Source organism: Odontesthes bonariensis, chromosome 22 (assembly GCF_027942865.1).
Source record: "Odontesthes bonariensis isolate fOdoBon6 chromosome 22, fOdoBon6.hap1, whole genome shotgun sequence".
NCBI lineage: Eukaryota > Metazoa > Chordata > Actinopteri > Atheriniformes > Atherinopsidae > Odontesthes > Odontesthes bonariensis.
In genome coordinates, this window is record NC_134527.1 from 15,015,117 (window position 1) to 15,037,408 (window position 22,292).

General features: G+C 39.8%; 1 protein-coding gene across 1 annotated transcript; it reads right to left on the reverse strand.

The window, feature by feature from the left end:
* Positions 1 to 13,552: 13,552 nt before the first annotated feature.
* Positions 13,553 to 20,315, reverse strand: mtfp1 (mitochondrial fission process 1). The gene is made up of 4 exons (XM_075456064.1): positions 20,171 to 20,315; positions 16,589 to 16,716; positions 16,025 to 16,257; positions 13,553 to 15,600 (listed from the first exon to the last, which is right to left on the reverse strand). The coding sequence occupies exons 1-4, from the start codon at positions 20,238 to 20,240 to the stop codon at positions 15,531 to 15,533; spliced, it is 501 nt and encodes a 166-aa protein (XP_075312179.1). The 5' UTR covers positions 20,241 to 20,315; the 3' UTR covers positions 13,553 to 15,530.
* Between the last annotated feature and the right edge of the window lie 1,977 nt (positions 20,316 to 22,292).

Here is a 22,292-nt window from a genome sequence, read left to right on the forward strand (position 1 = left end):
CTATGTGAATAAAATCTTATCTTAGCCCCCGCCATACAAAATAACTTTTGAAATGAAAAAGTTTTATGGAAAGCTAAATATGTTTTACTACAATATCTAAGACGAAACAGCAAGCTATCGGTCATATGAATGATTGTCAGTGTCAGGTAAAGCAAATGTTAGCTTAAATGTTACAGATAAATATACGTTGATATATTGTTAAACAATTCATTTAAAAAGGGTGAAGGTAATAAAGAACAATGAATAGAGTTTTAGCTCTCTTAATAAACCCCAACAACTTGTGTGCAGCACATTAAACCACCAAGGGCTTTTTTTACAACTGAATTATATTATCTACCTGCACTGAACACAAGCGCATCAGTAACAAATGTTCTCCAAAGAGCTCAAAGCTCCAACCAAAAGCCACAGCAACTGAAAATTCAAGTACAACACAAGTCACAGCGTGCTCCTTTCAACATCCTCTATGAAACGTTTCCTCAAAGTTCCTTTAGCTCATCGACAACAACAAAAAAAATAAAAAAAATAAAAAAATTAAGAGCAAACCTGAAGTTACATCTTTAAAGGGGAACTCCGGGGCATTTAAAGCGCAATCCCATTGCTAGAGGTTGTCAAATACTGACAGTAGGACACAGACTGGTGCAAATCGGCGCTCCCTGTGCGGCGATTGCGCTGTTTGCGCAGCCTGTCATGCTAGCCAAATACGTGGTGGCCAAGGGGCAAATAATAAACCTTCCACGTAAAACAACAACTTGCACACTGCAGAAACGTCACACCACTTTATAAACCATCCGACAATAAAGTCACAAGCCTTACCATCAAAACCATATGCATGGTTCTCACATTACTGGCATGGGGACGTTACAAAAGAACTTTATAAACAGCATGTCACTTACCGGTTGTTGGTATGCTCACGCATGTGAAAGCCCAAAAGAGTCAATGGACGATACTCCCATATACAAAGCAATTATCTTCTCTAGAAAAACTGCGTTCAAGTATTTAAAACATTACAACAATATTACTGGGCATGTGTTGAACGCATATTTTTTTGAGAAGTAAAACGCTTTATTTTTCAAGCCCCAGCAAACTAGCCGGACTAGCTTCTGGACCCCAAAACTCAGCTGGAACTCGGCTCACAGGACGCAGCGGGGGGTAAGTCAATGTTCATAAATGATATTGCTAATATGGGATGTCATACAGCTTCATGTCAAAAGAGGCGAACTATCCCTTTAATTTAGACGGTCAGACTCCCACAATCTCCCAATAATTTGAACCCTATTATTTGAGGTTATCAGAGCAACTGATGAACATATGGAGTGATAGATACTTCCTTTAAGAGTAATTTGAGATCAAAGCCCAAAATCACAGAAGTTTGAATGTTGGACAAACTGTTCACAAACACTTTTGCTGTAACAACTGGAAAAGGCAGAAATGCTTCAGTGACATGTTAACAGATTGCAAGAAAAAAGGGAATTCAAGGACATTCACCCTCAAAATCAAGTGCTAAACCAATGTCAATAAATTGTGTCAAAGTTATGACTGTTTCTATTTCCTTTGTCATAAGGAACTGATTATATTGTTTTCCTTTCTTAAAATGGTCACAAAGTCCTTGGGAAAGAATGGACTATAAGATAAACAATTTCCCAGCAAAGCATTCATTTATGAAAGTCATTTGCTTTGTTTGGCTAAGAGCAATCAAATTCAAATTTACTGGGTCCAAACATAAATGAATCTTCAAAAAAAATATGTGCCTTGATTGGCATCTAAACAAACCTTGAGTTTGCAGACACACACAAACATGAAAACACATTTCCCTGGAAAATACTGGAAACGACCCGAGTGTCCTCAGTGGAGGCTTGCTTGTATCATAATTTAACTTGATTCCATTTGCGGGTTGAATTATAGCGTGCAAATATATTACCATTAATGTTCTTTTTAATATCCTGTCAGCGTAGTGCACACCAGTTACATCCATATTAAGAGCATATTGCTCATAAAGTGGTGAATCTTTGAATTGTGTACACAGACTAGGAACAAGTAGTTTTGATCCTGCTGCTCTCTCCAAGACTTGCGGGTGGAGACTTTAGAGACCGCAGAACAAAAGAGTATTAGTCACCCTTTCCTGAGGTAGACTTCCGAGGTCGTTCAAGAGTCAACACATCATCAAATATTTGTGTGATTATTAATAATTCATTAGAGCAGCTCATTATATGCTGCAATTTTCACTGCATAGATCTTCATATGTTTGGATTCTAAATGTAACAGAGAACAGCTAATATGCCAAATTCATGGCAGAATGAAGAATTAGTCATTTGTTTATTCAGCAACTGAATTTTTTTACCCCTCGAACACGTTTTTTCTTTGCTGAAAAAACAATATTGCAATAGACAGAAGGAGCTTAAGTTGCAGTCAGTCAACGGCAGTTAGTGTTTTATCCTACTGTATTTGCTCTCTTGAAGTGTGATGTTGTATTGACAGCAGCAGCAGATCAGCAGAGGCATCAGTGTGTCACCTCTGTGATCCAGGGACGCAGTCCAAAACCAGATCACTGTAATTTACAGGAGAGGAAATAACACTCTTCTGTACTACGATATTTGGAATATTCAAATACTTTATTTTTTATTTTTTGTCTAAATGGGCTATTTGTCAGGCAATCACATTTTGAAATGCCCCCATTTTATGAATCGTGAACGTCAGGTGAATTCACAGAACATACATTTAAACAATATTCAAGAGAGGCATTACAATCCATGTAAGCTGTGTAAACACCGTGGAGGTTGCTTTGTTTTTCTTCTATTGGTAGTCTCAGGCTCATTATGAGCTGTTTACATGTGTTTTAAAGGATACCGTTATTTATGGGAGCCTCTACTTACCTGCATGATTAATTCATAAATGATCACCATACACTGACATATCCAGTCCGTTAAGATGTAAACAGAACCCTCGCATCAGTCACTTTGTGCACCCTTACGTATTGAGAAAACAGCTTGTAACTTGTACAAACTGCCACAGAGTTGTAGACTTAAGTCGGCGATTCCTCTTATATCTGCAAAAAGCAGGGCATGGGGAGGAGTAGGGGTGGAGAGGGTTGGGTGGAAGATATGAATCAGATGGATGAGCGAGGGCTTAGTCTGGCGGTTATTGATCCCTTTGCTCCAGGAATGATCCAGAACTCATTTGGACACTTTTGTCCCCCTTTGTTCGATACACTCTCAGAGGCTTTGAAGGACTTGTGCACAGTTTGACACATTTGATGTGGAGCTGATAGGATGAGATGCTATCAGTCTGAGTAAATCTATTTCAATATGCTGCGCGTTTCCACTCATCAGGCCCCTGCTGACTTGATCTGTGTGTGAGGAGAAAAGATGCATTATTGTTCTGATTAAAGATAGCATATTTGTCCGGACCATTTGTTTAGACTTGTTGAGGTCGGGGTGGATACACATATGTGTGTGTGTGTGTGTGTGTGTGTTTGATGGCTGAGTGTTTGTGGCTCTGTCTCTGGATCTGTGGGCCTTTAATTGGTCTTTTTTCATTTAACATGTGGGGTGCCACACTCAGTGAATACACAGTCAGTACGCCCAAATTAGATCAAGACTTCTTTGCAGCATTTACATTTATAGTCTGTTCTGAAAACTTTTCATCAGCAAACGTTTGAGTGAAAAATGTCTGTCAAACATTAATGCATTCTCTACTGTGGAATGTGGGTTTAAGACCATTTTTTACTTCTGAGTTACAATAAAATTAATAAAACACTTTACTTAAACCCTTTTGTCACTTCCCAATTGACGGTTTTTAATCAATAATATCACTTGGTTAGAGTTAAAAATCAAAACTACTGGGGTGGTCGATGGTGTATTGGGTTAAGCAGGCACCCCATGTACAGAGGCTACAGTCCTCGCTGCAGCTGGCCCCAGTTCGAGTCCCGCACCGGACAGCCCATTTGCTGCATGTCTTCCCCGTCTCTCTGCTTCCTGTCTCTCTTCAACTGTCCTATCCATTAAAGGCATAAAAAAGCTAAAAAAATATATATATAAAAAAAAAAAATCAAATCAAAACTACCTGGTTAGATTAAGAAATTATCATGCTTAGGGCTAAAATACCTTCTTTTTACTACTCAATACACGCCTTCATGGACGCCATTTTTACCATTCACTTGAAGTTGCCTTCACAACCAGAAGAGGCCTCATATTCTTCAGTATCTTTAAAAAGAGTTGCTGAGATGCTGTATCTTTTTTAGCTTAAAGGATAACTGCGGTATTTTCAACATTAAGCCTCTTTTCTGAGTCGTCTGCAATGTTTTAGAACCCCCCTCACCGCTTTTTTTTAATTTTACTGCTGTCTCCGATATTTGCCTAATTTTGATCAATCTCAACCTGCTTCAGAATGGCAAATCATGTGCATGTCCAAAAAGGTCCGTAAAAGCACCATAAACGTCCGTTTTCAAAATCATCAACTCACCGGAGTGGTTACTGGTGTGCATTGGTAATCCATATCAAATTTCGTTGCGAAAAGTTGCTTCTGTCGTGTTTTATTTGACATTTTGTAAATCCCATTGAGTAGATTTCAATAGATGAAGACTGGATGTTCGTTGATATTACTCCGCCACCGAAACCGGAAAGAGGAGATGTTTGTAGTTCTCTCGCACCGGAAATGCAAACCAGGATAATACCTAGCTGTAGTCCTGTCGCTCAGTTGGCCTACGGACGATCGCCATCAATGGCGCCATCAAGTGGTGTGGAGTCAGATCATCAGAGTTGATGATTTTGAAAACGGACGTTTATGGTGCTTTTACGGACCTTTTTGGACATGCACATGACTTGCCATTCTGAAGCAGGTTGAGATGAATCAAAATTAGGCAAATACCGGAGACAGCAGTAAACATCAAAAAAGCGGTGAGGGGGGTTCTAAAACATTGCAGACGACTCAGAAAAGAGGCTTAATGTTGAAAATACAGCAGTTATCCTTTAAGAGTGTTACCATTCAGTTAGAAATATCCTTTAGTTCTGGTGTTTAGTAGCATCTTAAGACAAAAGAAACAAACTGAATAACCAGCACCTTCAGACCACTTAGAAAATAACTTACTTCTTGCAGTAAGACAATGCCAAACCAGGTTCTGTACGTATTACAAACAGCAGTCCAGACCCGTCACACCCCGAGAGCATTTTGTGCTTCATGAAATGAAAGATATACCAAAGGAGGCTTTTAACTGTCGAGCAATTTAAATCACACACCAAGCAAGAACTGGAAATACTTACAGGGGTAAGTAACAGAGGGGTAAACATGCCCCTGTCTCAGTTTTCTCAAATCATGTTGTGGGTGTCGATTTCAAAGGGAGCAAAAAGGTTTTTCATAAAATAATGAAATTTCAATCACATTCTTGGTTTTTTTTGCTATTTTACGTTCAGTTTGATGGTAATTAAATATGTAGTATAAGTATCAAATAAGTTATCATTATTTTCAATTCACAATGAGCATATTTTAAGGGATGAAGGGCATCAGAGGGTGTTCACCACTCAAACCCGAGGAGGAATGTGTTTCTCTTGAGAACGACCCGTAGCCTCACAGTGTCTTCATTAGTGATTGATGGATCGCTGCGTGCTGACTTAACACACACCTAGCAGCAGATTCTCTCCATAAAATCAGATGGGAGTCTCGCCTCTCTTCGTGGGTCCAATACCGCTCTGGCATTTCCTGGAGCGCGGAGAGTCTGGCTGAGAAGAATAGATGGTGTGCATTATAATGAACATGGGCTGACACTGCCTCATCCATCATTCCAGCCGGGAAAATTATAGCAGTGCCAGAGAGGGAGAGAAAGAGAGGGACTTTAAATCACAGAATGTCTGCAGGTCGGACTCCTCCTAGACTGTCATCAGCTCATTGTTGTTATGGTTTCTAACTGCTCAGTCCACTCCTGGTTTAACTCTCAGAAACAAGATTGTCTAACTGTTTGTCTCCCTGTCAGACAACTGCATACACACTGTAAATTCCTTAATGTATGCTGCCTTGAAAAGTCTGTTTCCACTTATATGCTTGCCGTGTGTTTATCACCCTGCCGTCTTGACTGCATTCTTGCTTATACTGTTCGGGAGACAACTAACAATTGTATATTGATCAGTCAGTACTGTGATTATCAGCCATCAAATATGTAAAGAGAGCAATTCCCAAAGACACAAAACAGCAACTTCTGACATTTAATCATTTTAAATCATTCAAAGACTTGGTTCTCTGAACAACTATGAGAACAAGATTTCTCGATGCTGGCAAATGAAATCTTATCATATTTTGTGAATGCATTTCTTTTCCCCATATGCAGAATCTCAAAGAAATTGAGATTCACTGATTTTTCACATGGAGCTGCACGGTGGTGTGGTGGTTAGCATCGTCACCTCACAACAAGAAGGTTCCAGATTCAACTCCCAGCTGGGGCCTTTCTGTGTGGAGTTTGCATGTTCTCCCCGTGTTTGCGTGGGTTCTCTCCGGGTACTCCGGCTTCCTCCCACTGTCTAAATGCATGTTAGGTTAATTGGTGTCTCTAAAATTGTCCTTAGGAGTGAGTGTGTTTGTCTGGTTTGTCTCAGTGTGGCCCTGTGATGGACTGGTGGGCTGTCCAGGGTGCATCCTGCCTCTCGCCCGATGACTGCAGAGATAGACTCCAGCCACCCGCGACCCAACCGACGGATTCAGCCGGTATAGAAAATGGATGGATAGATGGATGATTTTTCACACATTTATAGATTAAACCTACTAACTTTGGTGACGCCGTCAGTCAGTGCTGTCGATATTTTGTTTTTACGAGCTTCGTTTAAAAGACGGATGTAGAAACGGTGACATCACCCCCGGGTTTATGAAGTACTGATCTGAAGCTTTTGCTATCAGAAGGACACGGGAACAACTTATCAAAGATAGCCCAGACCTGAAACAAACTCTGCGTCGACTCTTAAAGGAACCATTTTCTGTCAAAATTGACCTTTTGTTTTGAAAGAGACTTTAAATTAGCAACTGAGACCATGTGCTGATTAAGAAATTGTTTGCAGAAGTAATAAATCAAGTCTGAAGTGGTGTTATTTTCTCATTCGCTTCTGCACAATCAGACTTCATGTTGAAACCACAGGCATCGTCCCCTGATGGACATCAGTTGAAATGTAAGTTTGAAACACTTTCACATCAGCTTCGAGTTTCAGATCCGGAGGCTATTTCTATGTCCTATACAAAGTTTAAGGATTTTACGTGAATGTGCTATCAGATGGATTTCCTTTAAAATTGGTTCAGTTGCGATATCCAAAGGATGAATTGTTATCACTCTGACTCCAGATTCCCCAAAAAAAAAGTTATACAAGTCTGCTTTGCCAGTCGCTGGCCCAGACCTATTACTTAAATGGTCCTGGGTGTGTATCTCTCTTTGTCTGCGTGTGTGTGCATATTCATCAAGCTCCACAGCATATCGATTTCACGATGAGCTGACGATGTCTTTGTAAGATAACTCAAGAGATGGGAAATAAGATGCTATCTAAGAACAACTACAGATTGGGAATCAGATTTTAGAATGCTGTCAAACTCCCTGATAAACAGATAATATGTGTGGTGCGAGCCTCTGATGGTGCTGTCAAAGACGATTACCACATATAGTAATTGTAAACTAAATATCGTTCTGATTCACACAGCAAACATTGGTTTACAGTCGCGTGTGGCAGGAGAGAACCTTCAGGGTATAGTGAGGCCTTTAATCCCTGGCTGCTTTAGTGAACCTCTTTGGCCACTACAGAAACCAGGTTGTATTGCATATTTCAGCCTGCAAGTAGCCCAAGTCATGTGCCTTCAGCTCCTTCAAGTAGAAAGATTACCACAGATATTGTGCTTTAAGTGACCAACCAGCATTTCCACTTGGCTGCTCCTTCTGATGCCACCTGAACAGAATTCAGCAGGAGCCTTCAAGGTCCTCATACATAATGCATCTGAGAAGGTCTGCTCAGTTTTCACGTCCTCCTAATTCATTTCACAAAGAGGGAGAGCTCTGCCAGCATGCAGAGCCCACAGCCTGTGTCACGCTGTACATTGACAGATCGGGATTTGTCACTTCACAAAGTTTCTTTCCTTCCACAAGTGCCATCATCAGGTTGATTTTTGTTTGGCTTCGGTCTTAACATGAATTAAATCTAATAATCCATCACGTAAATTCTTTGCAGTTGCCATTGTTTACGTCAATCAAGGCATATTTCAACGTGGAATAATTTGACCCTGCTTTTAGTTTGAATTAATTTTCTGTTGTTATTGTTGGAAAATTAATCCCAAATAACACAACAGCGAGAAATAATGTCTAAATTTCATCCCCTTCAGAAGGAGAGGCTTTGATCAAATCAACACAACAGCTCATCCAACAGAATTATCCATGCTCTTTGTCTTCATGTTTCAGAGACACATAGTGATATTTATTAGTTTAATGCTCAGTGACACTGCTCCGGCCATGCCTTTCATTTTTTTATCTTGCCTTCCCTTATTCCCTTTTGTGTTGTGATTTGATGTGCCTTGATTGTCTTTTGTTTCTCTTTTGCTCACAGCATGAAATCATTCATGAAAATCAATCCAAACATGCCCCCTCTCCTCTGTATTTCAAAACATAACCTTGTGCTGACCTCAATAAATTCACCAGCGAACATTAAACATTTCAGTTAGTGCCCTCAAAGTGGCCTTTCCACAAACATAGTCCTTCACTAAAGGGGGTCACTTAGAGCTTTCTTTCCGCTTGTGTGTCTTTGTGTGCGAGTGAGTGTAGAGGGAGAGGAGAGTGGCATCCACTACTGTGGCTTCATAGAGACGCCCATAATTATGTGTTCATTTAACTTTATGGTATTTTAAGTAGAGCCATCCAGCTCCGTTTTTCACTGGTGCTCCTACAACACCTATTAATGCGGCTGCTTGCAGATGTTTTAGTCATCTTGCGAAACTTTTCAACATCTGCTTGGTGAATTGGAGACAGTACTGGTGTGTAAGGAACCACGGCTGGATTGATGTTTGAGTTTTTGAGTTGAGATATTTCGACAGTTGTGACATTTGGTTGGTGGCTAATTTGTAACTTTTAGAATACACAAAACTACAGACATTGTGATTGATACCTGATTTACATCAACTTCAAAATGGACTCATTAAAGGCCTTCAATCCCTCTTATAGAAGCGACAGACTGAAAGAGATACACAACTGCAAACAACATAGATATGCTTGGAGTCCCTTATAGACCACTTTTTCCAACTAGTTATTTTATATATATTCTTGCAGACCTTCTTCAGTAACTGTTACACCTGATTTTTTTGTCCATACATTTGTATTAAGTTTTCATCTACTTTTTTTTTATATTTATATTTTTATTGTATAGGACAGTGGAGAGAGACAGGAAGCAGAGAGAGGGGGAATAACACGCAGCAAAGGGCCGTCCGATGCGGGACTCGAACCGGGGCCAGCTGCAGCGAGGACTGTAGCATCTGTACATGGGCCATCTGCTGTACCCACTATGCCACAGACCACCCTTTTTCATCTACTTTGAGTGTAGGTCAACCTGGTTGCATACCTTTCTTGGTTGTTTTGAATCTCAGTGTAGTCGTTTTACATTTCTTTTCTTGTTGTTTTGAGTCTTGATGTAGATTGTTTCTGTCATTTTTTTAAAATTTTGATCAAATATGTTAATTAATTTCTTTTTTGTCGCAGCTGGTTGTTTTGTCATATGTACGACGTCCTTTGTAGATCTAATTATGGATGATTAGCTTCGTCTGTTGTCATTTGTCTTTCAAAAGATGGTTCTTTTAGGCCTTTATGTTTTGTTTTACATCTCTTTGTATTTTTCGACTGATTTTACAAGAAATGTTCAAAGAATTGCATTTCCATGTCACCATAATGTTATCTCCATCCACCCATCCACTTTTATTCCTGTTTATTCTGTCCCTTCAGGGTCTGTTTAACCCTGTAGAGCTTGAACCTGTACTTTATAAGCTTGCCCTTGGCAAAAGGATCATCCTCTCCAGAGTATCATACTGTAGCTTCTACTGTTACCACTTTTTCTTTAGGCCAAATACCTCTGCCTCTGGAGCCACAAAGGTTATCATCTTATACTTTTTCTTCTTCTTATATTTTCATAGCACTCTTCAGCACCTCTGCTCCCTGGCAACAGATAGATCTTCATTTGTAATTCACACCTAGCACAATTGCTTTGAAGAAATCACCAATGTATGAAATCTTTTCCTCCACTGAATCACGTGTAAGCATCTGTGCCTTTAGGAGGGCCGATGCTTTAGAGAAATAACACTCAGAGCGTGGGTCCACCAGTTTGAATTTAAAAGAGTTGTTTCACTCAAAAGAAGAAAGTTGTCATGAAGAGTAGCAGCTCTCACTGCAAATACCAGAGTACATTTCATTTGTTAACACAGAATGTTAAGACGCTCAACAGAGCTACAAGGTCATTTTGAATCTACACAGGGTTGCATTAAACTTTTATCAGCTTTTAAAGTCAGGGGAGGCAAACGAGGCAATTTAAACAAGTCTCAGTCAAAATCCAAGATCCTTCACATTGTACTCACATGGACTATACCAAAAAAAACACGGAAAGAGAATTAGAGAAGACGTTATGAAATGGCTTTTTCTGAACCATCACATAACCTAATGGTATGGAATAATGCACAGAGGCTCAGACAGTTGGTCCAACATAAAACTGTTTGAAAATAACCTTGAAACGAAAACCATACAAAAGACACAGACAGCTGAATACATGCATTTTTAGCAGCTGCCTTATGACTGACATAATGTATCAAATGCGTTTATATGTACTTATACAGCCTAAATGGCATATCCAATTCGCTTAAGTGTTAACTTATGGTAAGAAAATACTATGTGTTATACAACGAAAATATATTGTTTTTGTTCATTTAAAAGATGAGATTTAGATATAATCACAACTTTACCAAATGAGTTGCTCCATGTGTTCAACATTTTAATGAAAATCTACATTCAGAAAAAGATTGAACATTAAATACAGACAGTGAAACGCTGTAATGCAACTCCATAGGCTGCATTTATAATGAAGCTAGGGAGATAGATACTTACGTTTGTCCTGACTGAAGGCTTTTTTTTTTTTTCCTCTCTCCCTCTGCATCTGGCTGTATGGATATTAGCGAAGGTCATAAGGGTGCTCGGGAGCAATTGAAAGGCTGTGATTTGCTGACAAAAAAGAAAGCAGAGAGACGAGGGAGAAGGAGAAAGGGAGGTCTTTTGGCCACTTGTGGCCTTCACAACGCAGGCACAAATCATAGAGGGACATAGCAATTGGAGTGACAGATGAACAATGCTCCTTTTTTCCAACCCCCTGTGAACAGGCCCATCCATCACAGCAGGGGAGATTAATTCAATTCATCAGCTTTTTGTCTCCTTAGGCCCCCTAATGCCACCTGATATTGCTCAAGGAGGACTTATAAATGTTTGTGTATTTGATCTGTGCTCACTTGCTTGACACTGAATTAAAACATTACTCTTTACTCTTAGCAATACACTGGCTTTGCCAAGAGCCACTTCTGCCATAATTCTGATCAAGATGAATTTGTATGAGGTTGAAAATGTTTGCCAGAAGCAGCCAGGGGAGATTTGGTAGCATAGGGTGGACAATGATATAAAAAAAAAAAAAAAAATTCAATGTTTTTTGAAAAAGCACTAACAAAAACACCCGTTTAATGACCGCAGGGATTCACTTAAGTTGTATCAACAAAAATATGTCCAGCTTTTTGTGATTTAGTATGAAACTAAGAGAACACAATGTACAATGCGTCATTTTCCATTTGTTTGGGTGATTCATCTTGGTTGGCCAGTGAATACTGTAATATACATTTTCAAATAGAGATTATGGCATCAGCTGCCTAGAGTGCCATTAATCATTTTAATTAAACTCCACATTGTAAAAGTTTGGCTATTGAGCATAAATGATAAGGACCCAAAGCCAGACCAAGAATGGGTACAATAGAAACAAAACATGGCTCCAGCGTGCAGTGATATTCCATTCAAGTTTTCCCAGTATAGGGATTACAAGAGTGAAGAAACTGTCCTGGAGAGCCAAGGCATGACACAAAGAAGAGTGATGACATCTAATGGTCGTTACGTTAACTGCAAGCTACCATAAAAGCCAAAATATGTGAACAGAATGATACAAATTATACCAAGATTTAATAACCGTAAAAAGTTAGCTTTTTTTTTTATATATATATATATATATATATATATAAATAACCCCCCCCCCCAAGCACATTTGCTTTCCATAAAAGATTGCCAAAATATGCTAGAAGCATTCAGACAAGTCAGCCCTCAGTTGGCTACACATCCTTCAAAAATGCTCAAATTACATTTACCCTGGATTATAAAGCCCGCTCACAGAAATCCAGCAGAGGATCCTGGTACACTTCAGGTGTTTTACTTTGTAATGATCTCTCCATGAGGATCACTTGTGACAGCACAAGAACCGCCTTTTCATTATAGGACATTTCCCCCCACCCTCAGTTATACTCACGCCTACCCTTCTTAAACACACACAGCCATATAATAAGAGTCAACAAGCACTGATAACAGTTACAATATTTATTCACATTCAAGTATAAGTCTTCTGAGGCCGGTAGTGAATCCTGCCTCCTCTCCAGACACACATATAATAGGCCGTACCCAGAGATCCCACTAGAGACACCAGTAGGATGACTGTTATCAGGACAATTTTCCATACTTTTGAGTCATGGACTTCTTCATTGGAACCTAATAAAGATGGAAGGTGAGGTAAATAAATTAAGCAATTAATTAAAAATAAATAAAGCGTCACCAAATATACGTCATGTTGCAGGAATATAACTGTACAAAAACCACCTTGTTCCAACAGAAGATATGGTGCCGGAGTAGTCTGCGTGTTCTGTTCCTCAACTGTTAATCCATCCACTTCTGAGGAGGTTTCTGGCAACGTGCTGTCCTCTGTCAAAGGGGATTCTTCATCTGTGTCATAGTACTGTGGATTCTCAATCATCCAGTGGCCGTGGACATACCGAGGGATACCTGTAGATGTTCACACATCAGGGGTACGAAGGTGTGGGGAAAAGAAAAAGGAAAAAAAACAAATAGAAAGCAGGTAGATGAACAACTGTGATAAGCTTGACTCATAAACTATAGCCCAATTGAACAAAACATCAGCCAAGAGGAGAGTTGGATACTGCTACTTTCATTCTTACCCGACTGAACAGCTGATACGGCCAAATGACCCAAAAACACAAAATGAATCAGAAACATGACTGCGAGCGGCAATGACTGGCTTTCGCTTGCTTTCGCTTGCTTTTTATGTGGGCCTTTCATCAGTGAAAGTGGTATCAGCTGTGCTCTGCCAATCAAGCCTGATTACCGCGGCCGTAATCTCGGGTCATCTGGTGTCACGTTCTTTTGAGTGCTTCTTGATTTATTGGTCAAACTTGCGCTTGAGTTTCACCTTTTTTCTCTAAATGGACGAGTCGACGTATGAACTGCGTGAATTTCTGAAACAGACCACGAATCCAGTTCTGACATATTATTTATTTCAGTACAGTTTCAGAAGTCTAGAACATCAGAATTGCACAAACGTCCACCGTAATGAATGGAGCCTCGACAATGAGAAGTTATTTTCACATCTGTAAATGAAACAAGAGTTGGATGTTTTTGCAATTTCCTTTTGGTTAGGACCAGAAGGATGACTCAATGCCACACACATGCCCATAATGTCCAAAGAGTAAACAGTTCCCTTTACAGCATACAACTGTTCAAATGCAATGAAGTGGTGAAAAATCTGAAATGTTAAAATCGAATGAGAATAGGAAGACTTTCACAAAAAAAGCACCGATAAACTTTGTGGAGACAGACATTTGCACACGTCATAGCAGAAGTGCTGTTGTCGTTGGCGACAATAATTGTGGCTGCTCAGGCTTTGAAGCCTCTGCTCTTCCTGCTATGATGAATCAAACTTCCTTACGACGAACTGCTGGTACCCCATTTAACATAAAATTACACACACTCACAGTAGATTTTAATGATGATAATGATAACCAAAAACAAGTGTGTTTTAAATGTCTCGCAGCCACGCAACACCACCTCTCGATGTCGGCAACAGAACTTATCGGTGCGCTTTTCACAGGCTTCTCAATCAGCAAATCTCTTTGTGACAAAGAGAATACAACAAACACGGTTAAACAAAGGTTATTGCTAAATCTGTAACCTGGTGCACACTGGCACAAAAACTGACAAAGATGATCCCTCCTAATTTGTTCCCTGCTGCCATACGGCTCATCAGATCTCCCTTTTCTTTTATCCCTTTTGAAGTCATGTAACCACACACATATTTCAAGCTGACGTGTGCGCAATGATTTTTTCCCCTTGCACAGCTCATGAAACACAGCATATTATTTGGCTCCCCACAGATAGATGTCTACAGTTGTTTAGTCCTAATATTTGTACATTTCTCAGTTAATCTCAATTTCTGCATAGATAATAAAGTGGCCTTCACAAGCATTCGAGAAGCGCAACATCAGATTTAATGTGTACGCACAGCGGAACGTTTTAACTCGTCTGTTTGGCTTTCATCGGAGGAGTCAGTCTAAATGCTCGGTGCATTTTTTTCCCATCCCTAATTACCCACATCCACCGCATAAACTACTTAGTATACGGTCTCAGTCATCTGAAGCCAAGTGGGAGCAAAACGTTTGGTGCTGCAGAGACAGTTTAAAATCATTTCTAAATATCTCACTTAAAATGACTACAATACATAACAGTATTGTGCTTACAGATCCTATAAAGTGAATAGAATCGTACATGTTGCAACTATGTTGTAATTCGCTGAAAGTCTCACCAGCCAACATGAAAAATCAGACTGACTTAACTATTGTAACATTCCCGTTCCAAATAACATGAAGCTTCATCTTTGAAAAGAAATGAAGGCAATCGAAGTCAAGTTAACGACTCGGATTCAGATCATGGCAAAATGGCTTTTTGGCCCTTTTTTTTTTAACAGTACCACCGAATATGGCTGATAAAAACATCAAATGCAGCCCTCCCCTGACGTTTACATATGAAGCGATGCTCGCATCTATGGCTCTACAGGGCAACTTTGGAGGGTTTTTCTGTCAATAAGATCACAGGAATATATGAGGACACAGAAATCCTGCCAAAGAAAAAGAGATCCTCAGTGTTAAGTAGAATATTCATACAGTTTATACTCTTATTCAAACTTGTTTTGGCGATGCAACTCAGAATGCCCTGAGAGGTTCAAATTCAGCATCCCCAGGAGGATATTCCATACAGCAGGATTTCACATCAACAACCTAATCTAGTACATCAATTTTTCAATTCTGCAATAAAAACTATTTTGTGATAAGTTTAATTTACTAAGTATGAAATCTCGCTCCGTGAAAGCCTTCTTTACACAGCTTCTGGATAATCAGTACAGGTTTACAGACTGAACTGGCTTCTTTCCAGGTGGGAACAGTTTTTCCCGCGTGATCCCGCTTTATTTGTGCTTCTCGTCCTCCTCATTGTAGATCTTCCTGAGGCTCGAATCCAGCAGGAAATCCACTGACCTATGAAGTACGGGGAAAACAGAAGTGTTAGACACTTCATGCAGTATTTCTAAAACCATTTAAAAAAACACAAGTTGTGCTGGAGACACTTAATCTTTAGAAAAACTGATTATAATCTGGATGTGGACACCGTCAAATTAAAGCTTTCAGACCAGGTGCATTGTGCAACTCTCAATCGAATATGTTTTTCTAAACAAATAAAGGAACAAAATGAGTGTCTTTGTCCAAATGATTATTCAACATTATTGTAAACTGTGTTGCTTTGAGCTGCCACTGCAGATGGTGTGCACGGTGCGGCAAAAGTGAAGCAAAAGTTACTTATCAAGCGTTTATACTGGAGCCCTTCAGTTCGGAATCTTACATAACAGTAGTTTACATAACCCGAGTCCAATTACAAACAAAACGCAACACAACTAATGCGAACCTGTCTATTGGAGTAATGATGAAGGGGATCGTGGAGAGGCCTATAGCTGTCGTGGTCCACTTGCGAGCGGGCAGAGGCCACTTGGTGGTTCTGCCCAGCAGGTACAGCGACGCAGCACACACGCGGTTGATGGTGAAGCCCGGGATGATGACCGACGCCAGGGCCTGCCACACAAAGGTGTCCACCACTGCAGCCGCTACCCGTGTTGTTTTCCCTGGTTTGTCCCCGTGGGCCTTGAGCAGATGGAGGGTCAGAAAATGTGGCTCATTGGATGCGCAAAATAAGACGAGAGTATTTTCACAGTATGGATGTGGATTTTTTTATTTTTTTTTATTTCAAGTTCTATTTGATCACTAAAACCTTTTCAAACTGCAAATCATTTAAAGTCAAAACCTTTAAGAATAAATCTGCTTCATTAAAGAACAAATATTACTGAAGCAACAAAGGAATCCAATCCATCTGAGGACAAAATGGGATTATTTAGTCACATCCCTCACTTGTTACATAATGATGACTAAACTTAGTTTCTAATGACGATAACAGAAACAAATGGTAATATCTTACCACAGCTGCTTTCTTCCCTTTGTCCACTGCATCAGCAGTAACATACGCAGTGGCCACGGCATAGCTGCCCCATACCAAGCTCACCGGCACCAGAGCACGAAAAGCCTCCCCGACTTCATTGGAATAGCCTGTGGGAATCAATACACAGATGTAGATAAGCCTTTAACCTTCTATGTCTCCTCTAAATGTAATGCATTAGCCACTCTGTAATCAGATGCCAAGTCTCGGGTCTATGAACCAAACCTTTAGAGCCACACATTTAAAATAATAACTAAGGTTTACCGCCTTTCTGAGTGTCACTTGTGCCTTAAACATTCAAAAGCTATTTTTCAGTCGCAGACCTGAGGATGAAAAGGTTTGATGTGAAACTGCACTGTCTGCGTTTCCATTATTCAATGCCTCGGTTTTGTACGGGATTTATTAAACTAGCAGCTAATGAACCTCAGCTTCACCTCAGACTCCGTCATGGTGAGAGTGGAGAGCAACTGTTGGAAAACGATGCAATATTCATTTCATTAGAGCGGAACGACTTAAACGCCCTTGATCTCTTATTAAGAAGTCACCCGTGCCATGTGCCCCAGAACGTGTGCATCACGGGTAGAATTCACTCCAGTCGCACAGAGAGCATCATTTTTGCTTCGAAGACGACAGAAACCAGCAGAGCGTGGTGGGAGTCAGATTCTGCTGCCACTGTAAAAATCTATCACAGGTGCTGCTGCTGGCAAAAACTGAGGCGACTTCAGAGACACTGCATTTTGGAAAAAGGATTTGATGTAACAACCAGTGATACCTTTTGATTACAGCTCGTTCTTTTTCAGTTTCTCAGCTTCCAGTTACTGATGCTGGCTTCAGGTCCAGGTTATAGATTTGTCATTTTCTCTCAGACATTTTTCGTGGACGGCCGAATACAAAACAGTTTTGTAATAAGCAGCTAAAACTCGGATTTTTACCTCAGTGTTCTACACTGAATGTGACCCTATTATTTTCTGACTGGCAACTCTTCCTTCACAATGTGGGAGACCGTCCTGAATTTCATCATCATTTGAGCCTCTTCTGCAGAACACTTGATAGATTTTTGTTTAGTTCCATCCATCAATCTGTTCCAGCGAAAATGATGCTCCATAGGCTTGTTTCCATAGGAGTGTTTCAAATTTAAAGTTTGCTTCTAAGCTGACAAACTATATTCCCTCACAAATGCAGGGCCACACTGAGAGCCCCAAACACAATGCACTACATTCCTGTCCTGCATTTACACATCCACATAAACTAAGCGAGTTTGCATGTTATAAAGAATGTGTTTTCTCGTCTTTTTTCAAAACCCCAACCCTTTTTTTTTTTAAATCCATTTATTAATTTCACCTAAAGACAAAGGAGAGAAAAATTAGACGAGGTCGTGTAAAAGCGGTTCTATCACATGAGGCGTTTTCACACATGAAAATGTGTGAGGAATCAGGTCCAAACTTTCCCCACAGCCGTTGTTCACGCGTGCACTTTACGGCAGGAAATTCTGTGCTGAGTTTAGCTTTCACAACAGGAAACACTCCGAGGAGGCACAGAACACAGGAGGCAGGCCAATGACACAAAGAGTACACTGTGGAAATCACCGTGTTTTGCTTACAGCATGTGAAGAATGGAAGACGAGTCTTTCTATCAGCAATAAATAAATGTGGACGAATCTTCAAAAGCAACATAAATGCCAACATAAAATATATCAAACGGTTACTTGTTTCGGCACATGCACTTGTCTTTTGTAAAATGCTCTGTTCACACGTGAACTCAAATCCTTTTTTCTGGATTAAGTTAGTTGGGCTATATCTGCACATTTTGGCATTTATGTCCTCACACCTCGACAGAAAATGCATTGCTTTTGAATAATGTTTGATTCTCCAAGTGTCTGTATTGGTTACCACCACCCTTCCTGTTAAAAAGCAAAAAAAAAAAAGGCTCCAAAATTGTTTTTTCAAAGTGCAACCAAATTTCAGTCTGGACACCCGCTAGATGTGATGTACTTTTTTTTTTTTCTTTAACAGAGCCACAGGTCTTATTATTGCTTACTGGCCAGACAAGGCTTGCACCAGTGAAAATAACACAGGGAACAACATGAATTAGAGCCACAGACAATTAGTTTAGGGTTTCCATGGTGACAAGAGCTCTATTTGTATTACGCTGGATGATAACAAAGTGATCACAGATAAGATACTCTGCCAGAAAGGCATTCAGAAACTGTGAAAATATGACACACTCTGGTATAATATAATAGACCACTATTTGCTCTTACCCTACAAGACATGATAGTGTGTGTGTCTGTGTTAAAAAGATGTTGAAACAAGAAAAAAACAAAACAGCACTGAAAAAGAGAAGAGGGCTTGGGATGATAAAGGACGGCTTAAGAGATTTTCCATAACAACAAAGAATGGCCAGATAAGACAAGATTTCCACCTGGGCAAAGCTGCGGTTTTATTTACTGACTCACGGATTTAGCCAACTCCTAGACATTATATTAGCATGCTAAAAATATCAGTCTACGAACGAACATGTTATCTTCTCCAAAACAGTGTAATTTATGAATGATTGACCGGTTTGAATCGGAACAAATAGGGCTAATCAAGTTGGTACCAGTATGATTGGGTTCGATTATGAGAGCATTTAAAAAGTAAAACCTTAGACTTCACATGACAAATGTAATTACATATGTGATAGTATGGAATAACAATAAGATATCTACATCAACAAATGGAAGCACAATATTGACAATTGTCCCGTTTGGCTTTCGATCCAGGCACAGCGAGGGACAGCTTCTACACTGAAGTGGGTTGAAAAGTAAAATTAACAACAGATGAACACTATCCCCAGTGGAGATAATCCTGTACAGGCAGGATTAAAGCTGGGAGCAAATAGATTATCATTTTATGAGGGGGATAAACTGATTCACATGACATTACATGATTCCAGCCCCCCTGTGTAAGTTTATGGAAGTGCAGGAGGCATGGACCCACAGAGGGAACAGCTGCAGTATGAATGCCATTCAGAGCGGATACTGCAAATGACCTTCCTCAACTCATGGGGGGGGGACTGAAATGTTTACATTGGTAACGGACAACCGGGGGGGAGGGGGGTGCACAAATACAATAATGTATCAGTGAAGCTATCACAGTATCATCTCGGCTTAAGTGAGATCATTCCTATGGGCGTTTCTTTGTGGTCGTGAGTCACTGCCTCAACTTGCTAAACAACTGTGCTCACTTAAGGAGGAACTACAGGGAACGAGCCTAACGTATTCACTCAAAGGTTCACTAATTTTACACAACGTAGATGGGAAAAGTCATGAGCAGCGACACTACTAATCAGTGTAGGACGCCTATAACGTCTTCTGGTAACACAATGTCCTTCAACAGTCAAAGTTTGCTATTAATAGCACCTTTAAAACACCTTTAAAAAGGGGTGAGCCAGCTATGCTACCTCTTTGCTAGCTAGCACACAGTTCTGATGTCATTACAGTTCCGGTTTATTGTTGCTCCGTTCTGTACAGTTAAAGCCTAAAAAGATCCGTGTGCCACCAGTAACATATCAAAAAATACATACCTAGCAAACGCACCCATGTATCGCGATAAATGTCTACCGCTTTGTCTGTTTTGCTGTCACTGGGATCCATGCTTCCCTCTATTCCATCCCACGGTGATTTTCATAAACTCGGACAGAGAGAGGGGACCGTGAAGGGGGCGAGGTGTTCTCCACAGCATCCAACTGGCTGCACATGAACGCCCCAAACCGCAACCCGACACTGGGAGTCACTAAATATGGGGGAAATTTTGAGTCAAATTGATCGAGATATATGTGAGTAAAAATGAATATAAATATGAACGAATTTATAAATGTATATATAATTAATATAAATATAAAAATGTGACACAAATAAATGTATACATGTATATAAATATAGCCTACATACATTTGTAAATATATTTTCGAGATTTTAAAATAAATATGCTTGACTTTGTGTATGCAGTCTGGCAGTCTGCATTTGTGGATCCATTTTTTGCATTTGTGGATCCATTGTTTACATTTGTGGATCCATTTTTTGCTCTCGTGTCCATGGTGTAATTTTGACACACTCCTACTGTGCTGCAAGATGCACAAACAAATGCATGCCGATTTGAATGTGAACAGCGGCACAGCCCTCTATTCACGGAGCATCCACCAGATGGCAGTGTGCAAGGCACAGGGCAATGGCAGTGCCTAGCAGTCCAAGACAGAGGCTTTGGACGATCAATTTGGAGTCGACAAGTGGAACAACTGGATGGGTATGACTAGCAGTTTAATCATTTATGACTTTTCCTAAATCCCTTTGGCTAGGCAGAATGAAAGGTAAAATGTATTAAACTTATTAATCCAGGGTATTCTTCATTAAGACTGGTCTGGAGCTAGCATTGACATAGATAGAATCAGAGTAGATAGAACCTAGAGAATCTTTGATAGATTCCGATTCAGGTTCTAGGTCAGTGGGAGAAAGCATTCCGACAACAGAATAGCTATTGATGCTAGCGGAGCTGCTATGACAAGCGTCATTGATCATATGTTCTGAAAATTCAGATCACAAATATAACACAATGAACATTAGCTGCACTATGTTATAAGCTGCAGGTTTCAAAGCATGAGAAAAAAATTCGTGGATTATAGCTGGAGATCACAGTATTTGTAATACAGTAGTGGTTTTGGGTCTAACATCTGTGAGCATTAGCCAAGATCATGGTAAAGTGACAAACCTGGCTAAATAATTGAGTAAATAATTAAATAAGTAAATGAATGACTTCGCTTGTTTATGAAGAATACCCTGGACTAATAAGTTTAATACATTTTACCTTTCATTCTGCCTAACCAAAGGGATTTAAGAAAAGTCATAAATGATTAAACTGCTAGTCATACCCATCCAGTTGTTCCACTTGTTGACTCCATATTGATCGTCCAAAGCCTCTGTCTTGGACTGCTAGGTGCTGCCATTGCCCTGTGCCTTGCACACTGCCATCTGGTGGATGCTCCGTGAATAGAGGGCTGTGCTGCTGTTCACATTCAAATCGGCATGCATTTGTTTGTGCATCTTGCAGCATAGTAGGAGTGTGTCAAAATTACACCATGGACACGAGAGCAAAAAATGGATCCACAAATGCAGACTGCACACACAAAGTCAAGCATATTTATTTTAAATCTCGAAAATATATTTACAAATGTATGTATATTTATATACATATATACATTTATTTGTGTGTCACATTTTTATATTTATATTAATTATATATACATTTATAAATTCGTTCATACTTAAATTCATTTTTACTCACATATATCTCGATCAATTTGACCCAAAATTTCCCCCATAATATACTGGACTTCATCAGTATTTGTGCTTTCAGTCACAAGGAGGAAGGGGAAACATTTATTATAAGTAGTGCTTTGGAGACATTTGGAGGGATGTGCTTCATTTTTGCATAAAGAAAACGGCAAACAAAAATGACCAACTTGATCATTTATGTTAGTTATAGACTTATTTATTTTAACTACTCGCCTGTTAAAAGGATTGGTCTGACCCTTAATTTGAATTTAATTCAGTTTAACTCCTTTATTTTATTTAACTTAGTCATTGCCTCAGTGGCCCTGAGATGAATGCACAGCATTTGGCAAAGCAAGTCGGTTCCCGGGAATTTAAACA

Bases quoted from the DNA above. Each gene is read 5' to 3' on its own strand.
- mtfp1 (XM_075456064.1), bottom strand. From the start codon at position 20,240: ATGGATCCCAGTGACAGCAAAACAGACAAAGCGGTAGACATTTATCGC. The intron at 16,717-20,170 runs GTATGTATTTTT...TGATTCCCACAG, and splicing joins TACATGGGTGCGTTTGCTAG to GCTATTCCAATGAAGTCGGG. The intron at 16,258-16,588 runs GTAAGATATTAC...CATCTGCTCAAG, and splicing joins AAGGGAAGAAAGCAGCTGTG to GCCCACGGGGACAAACCAGG.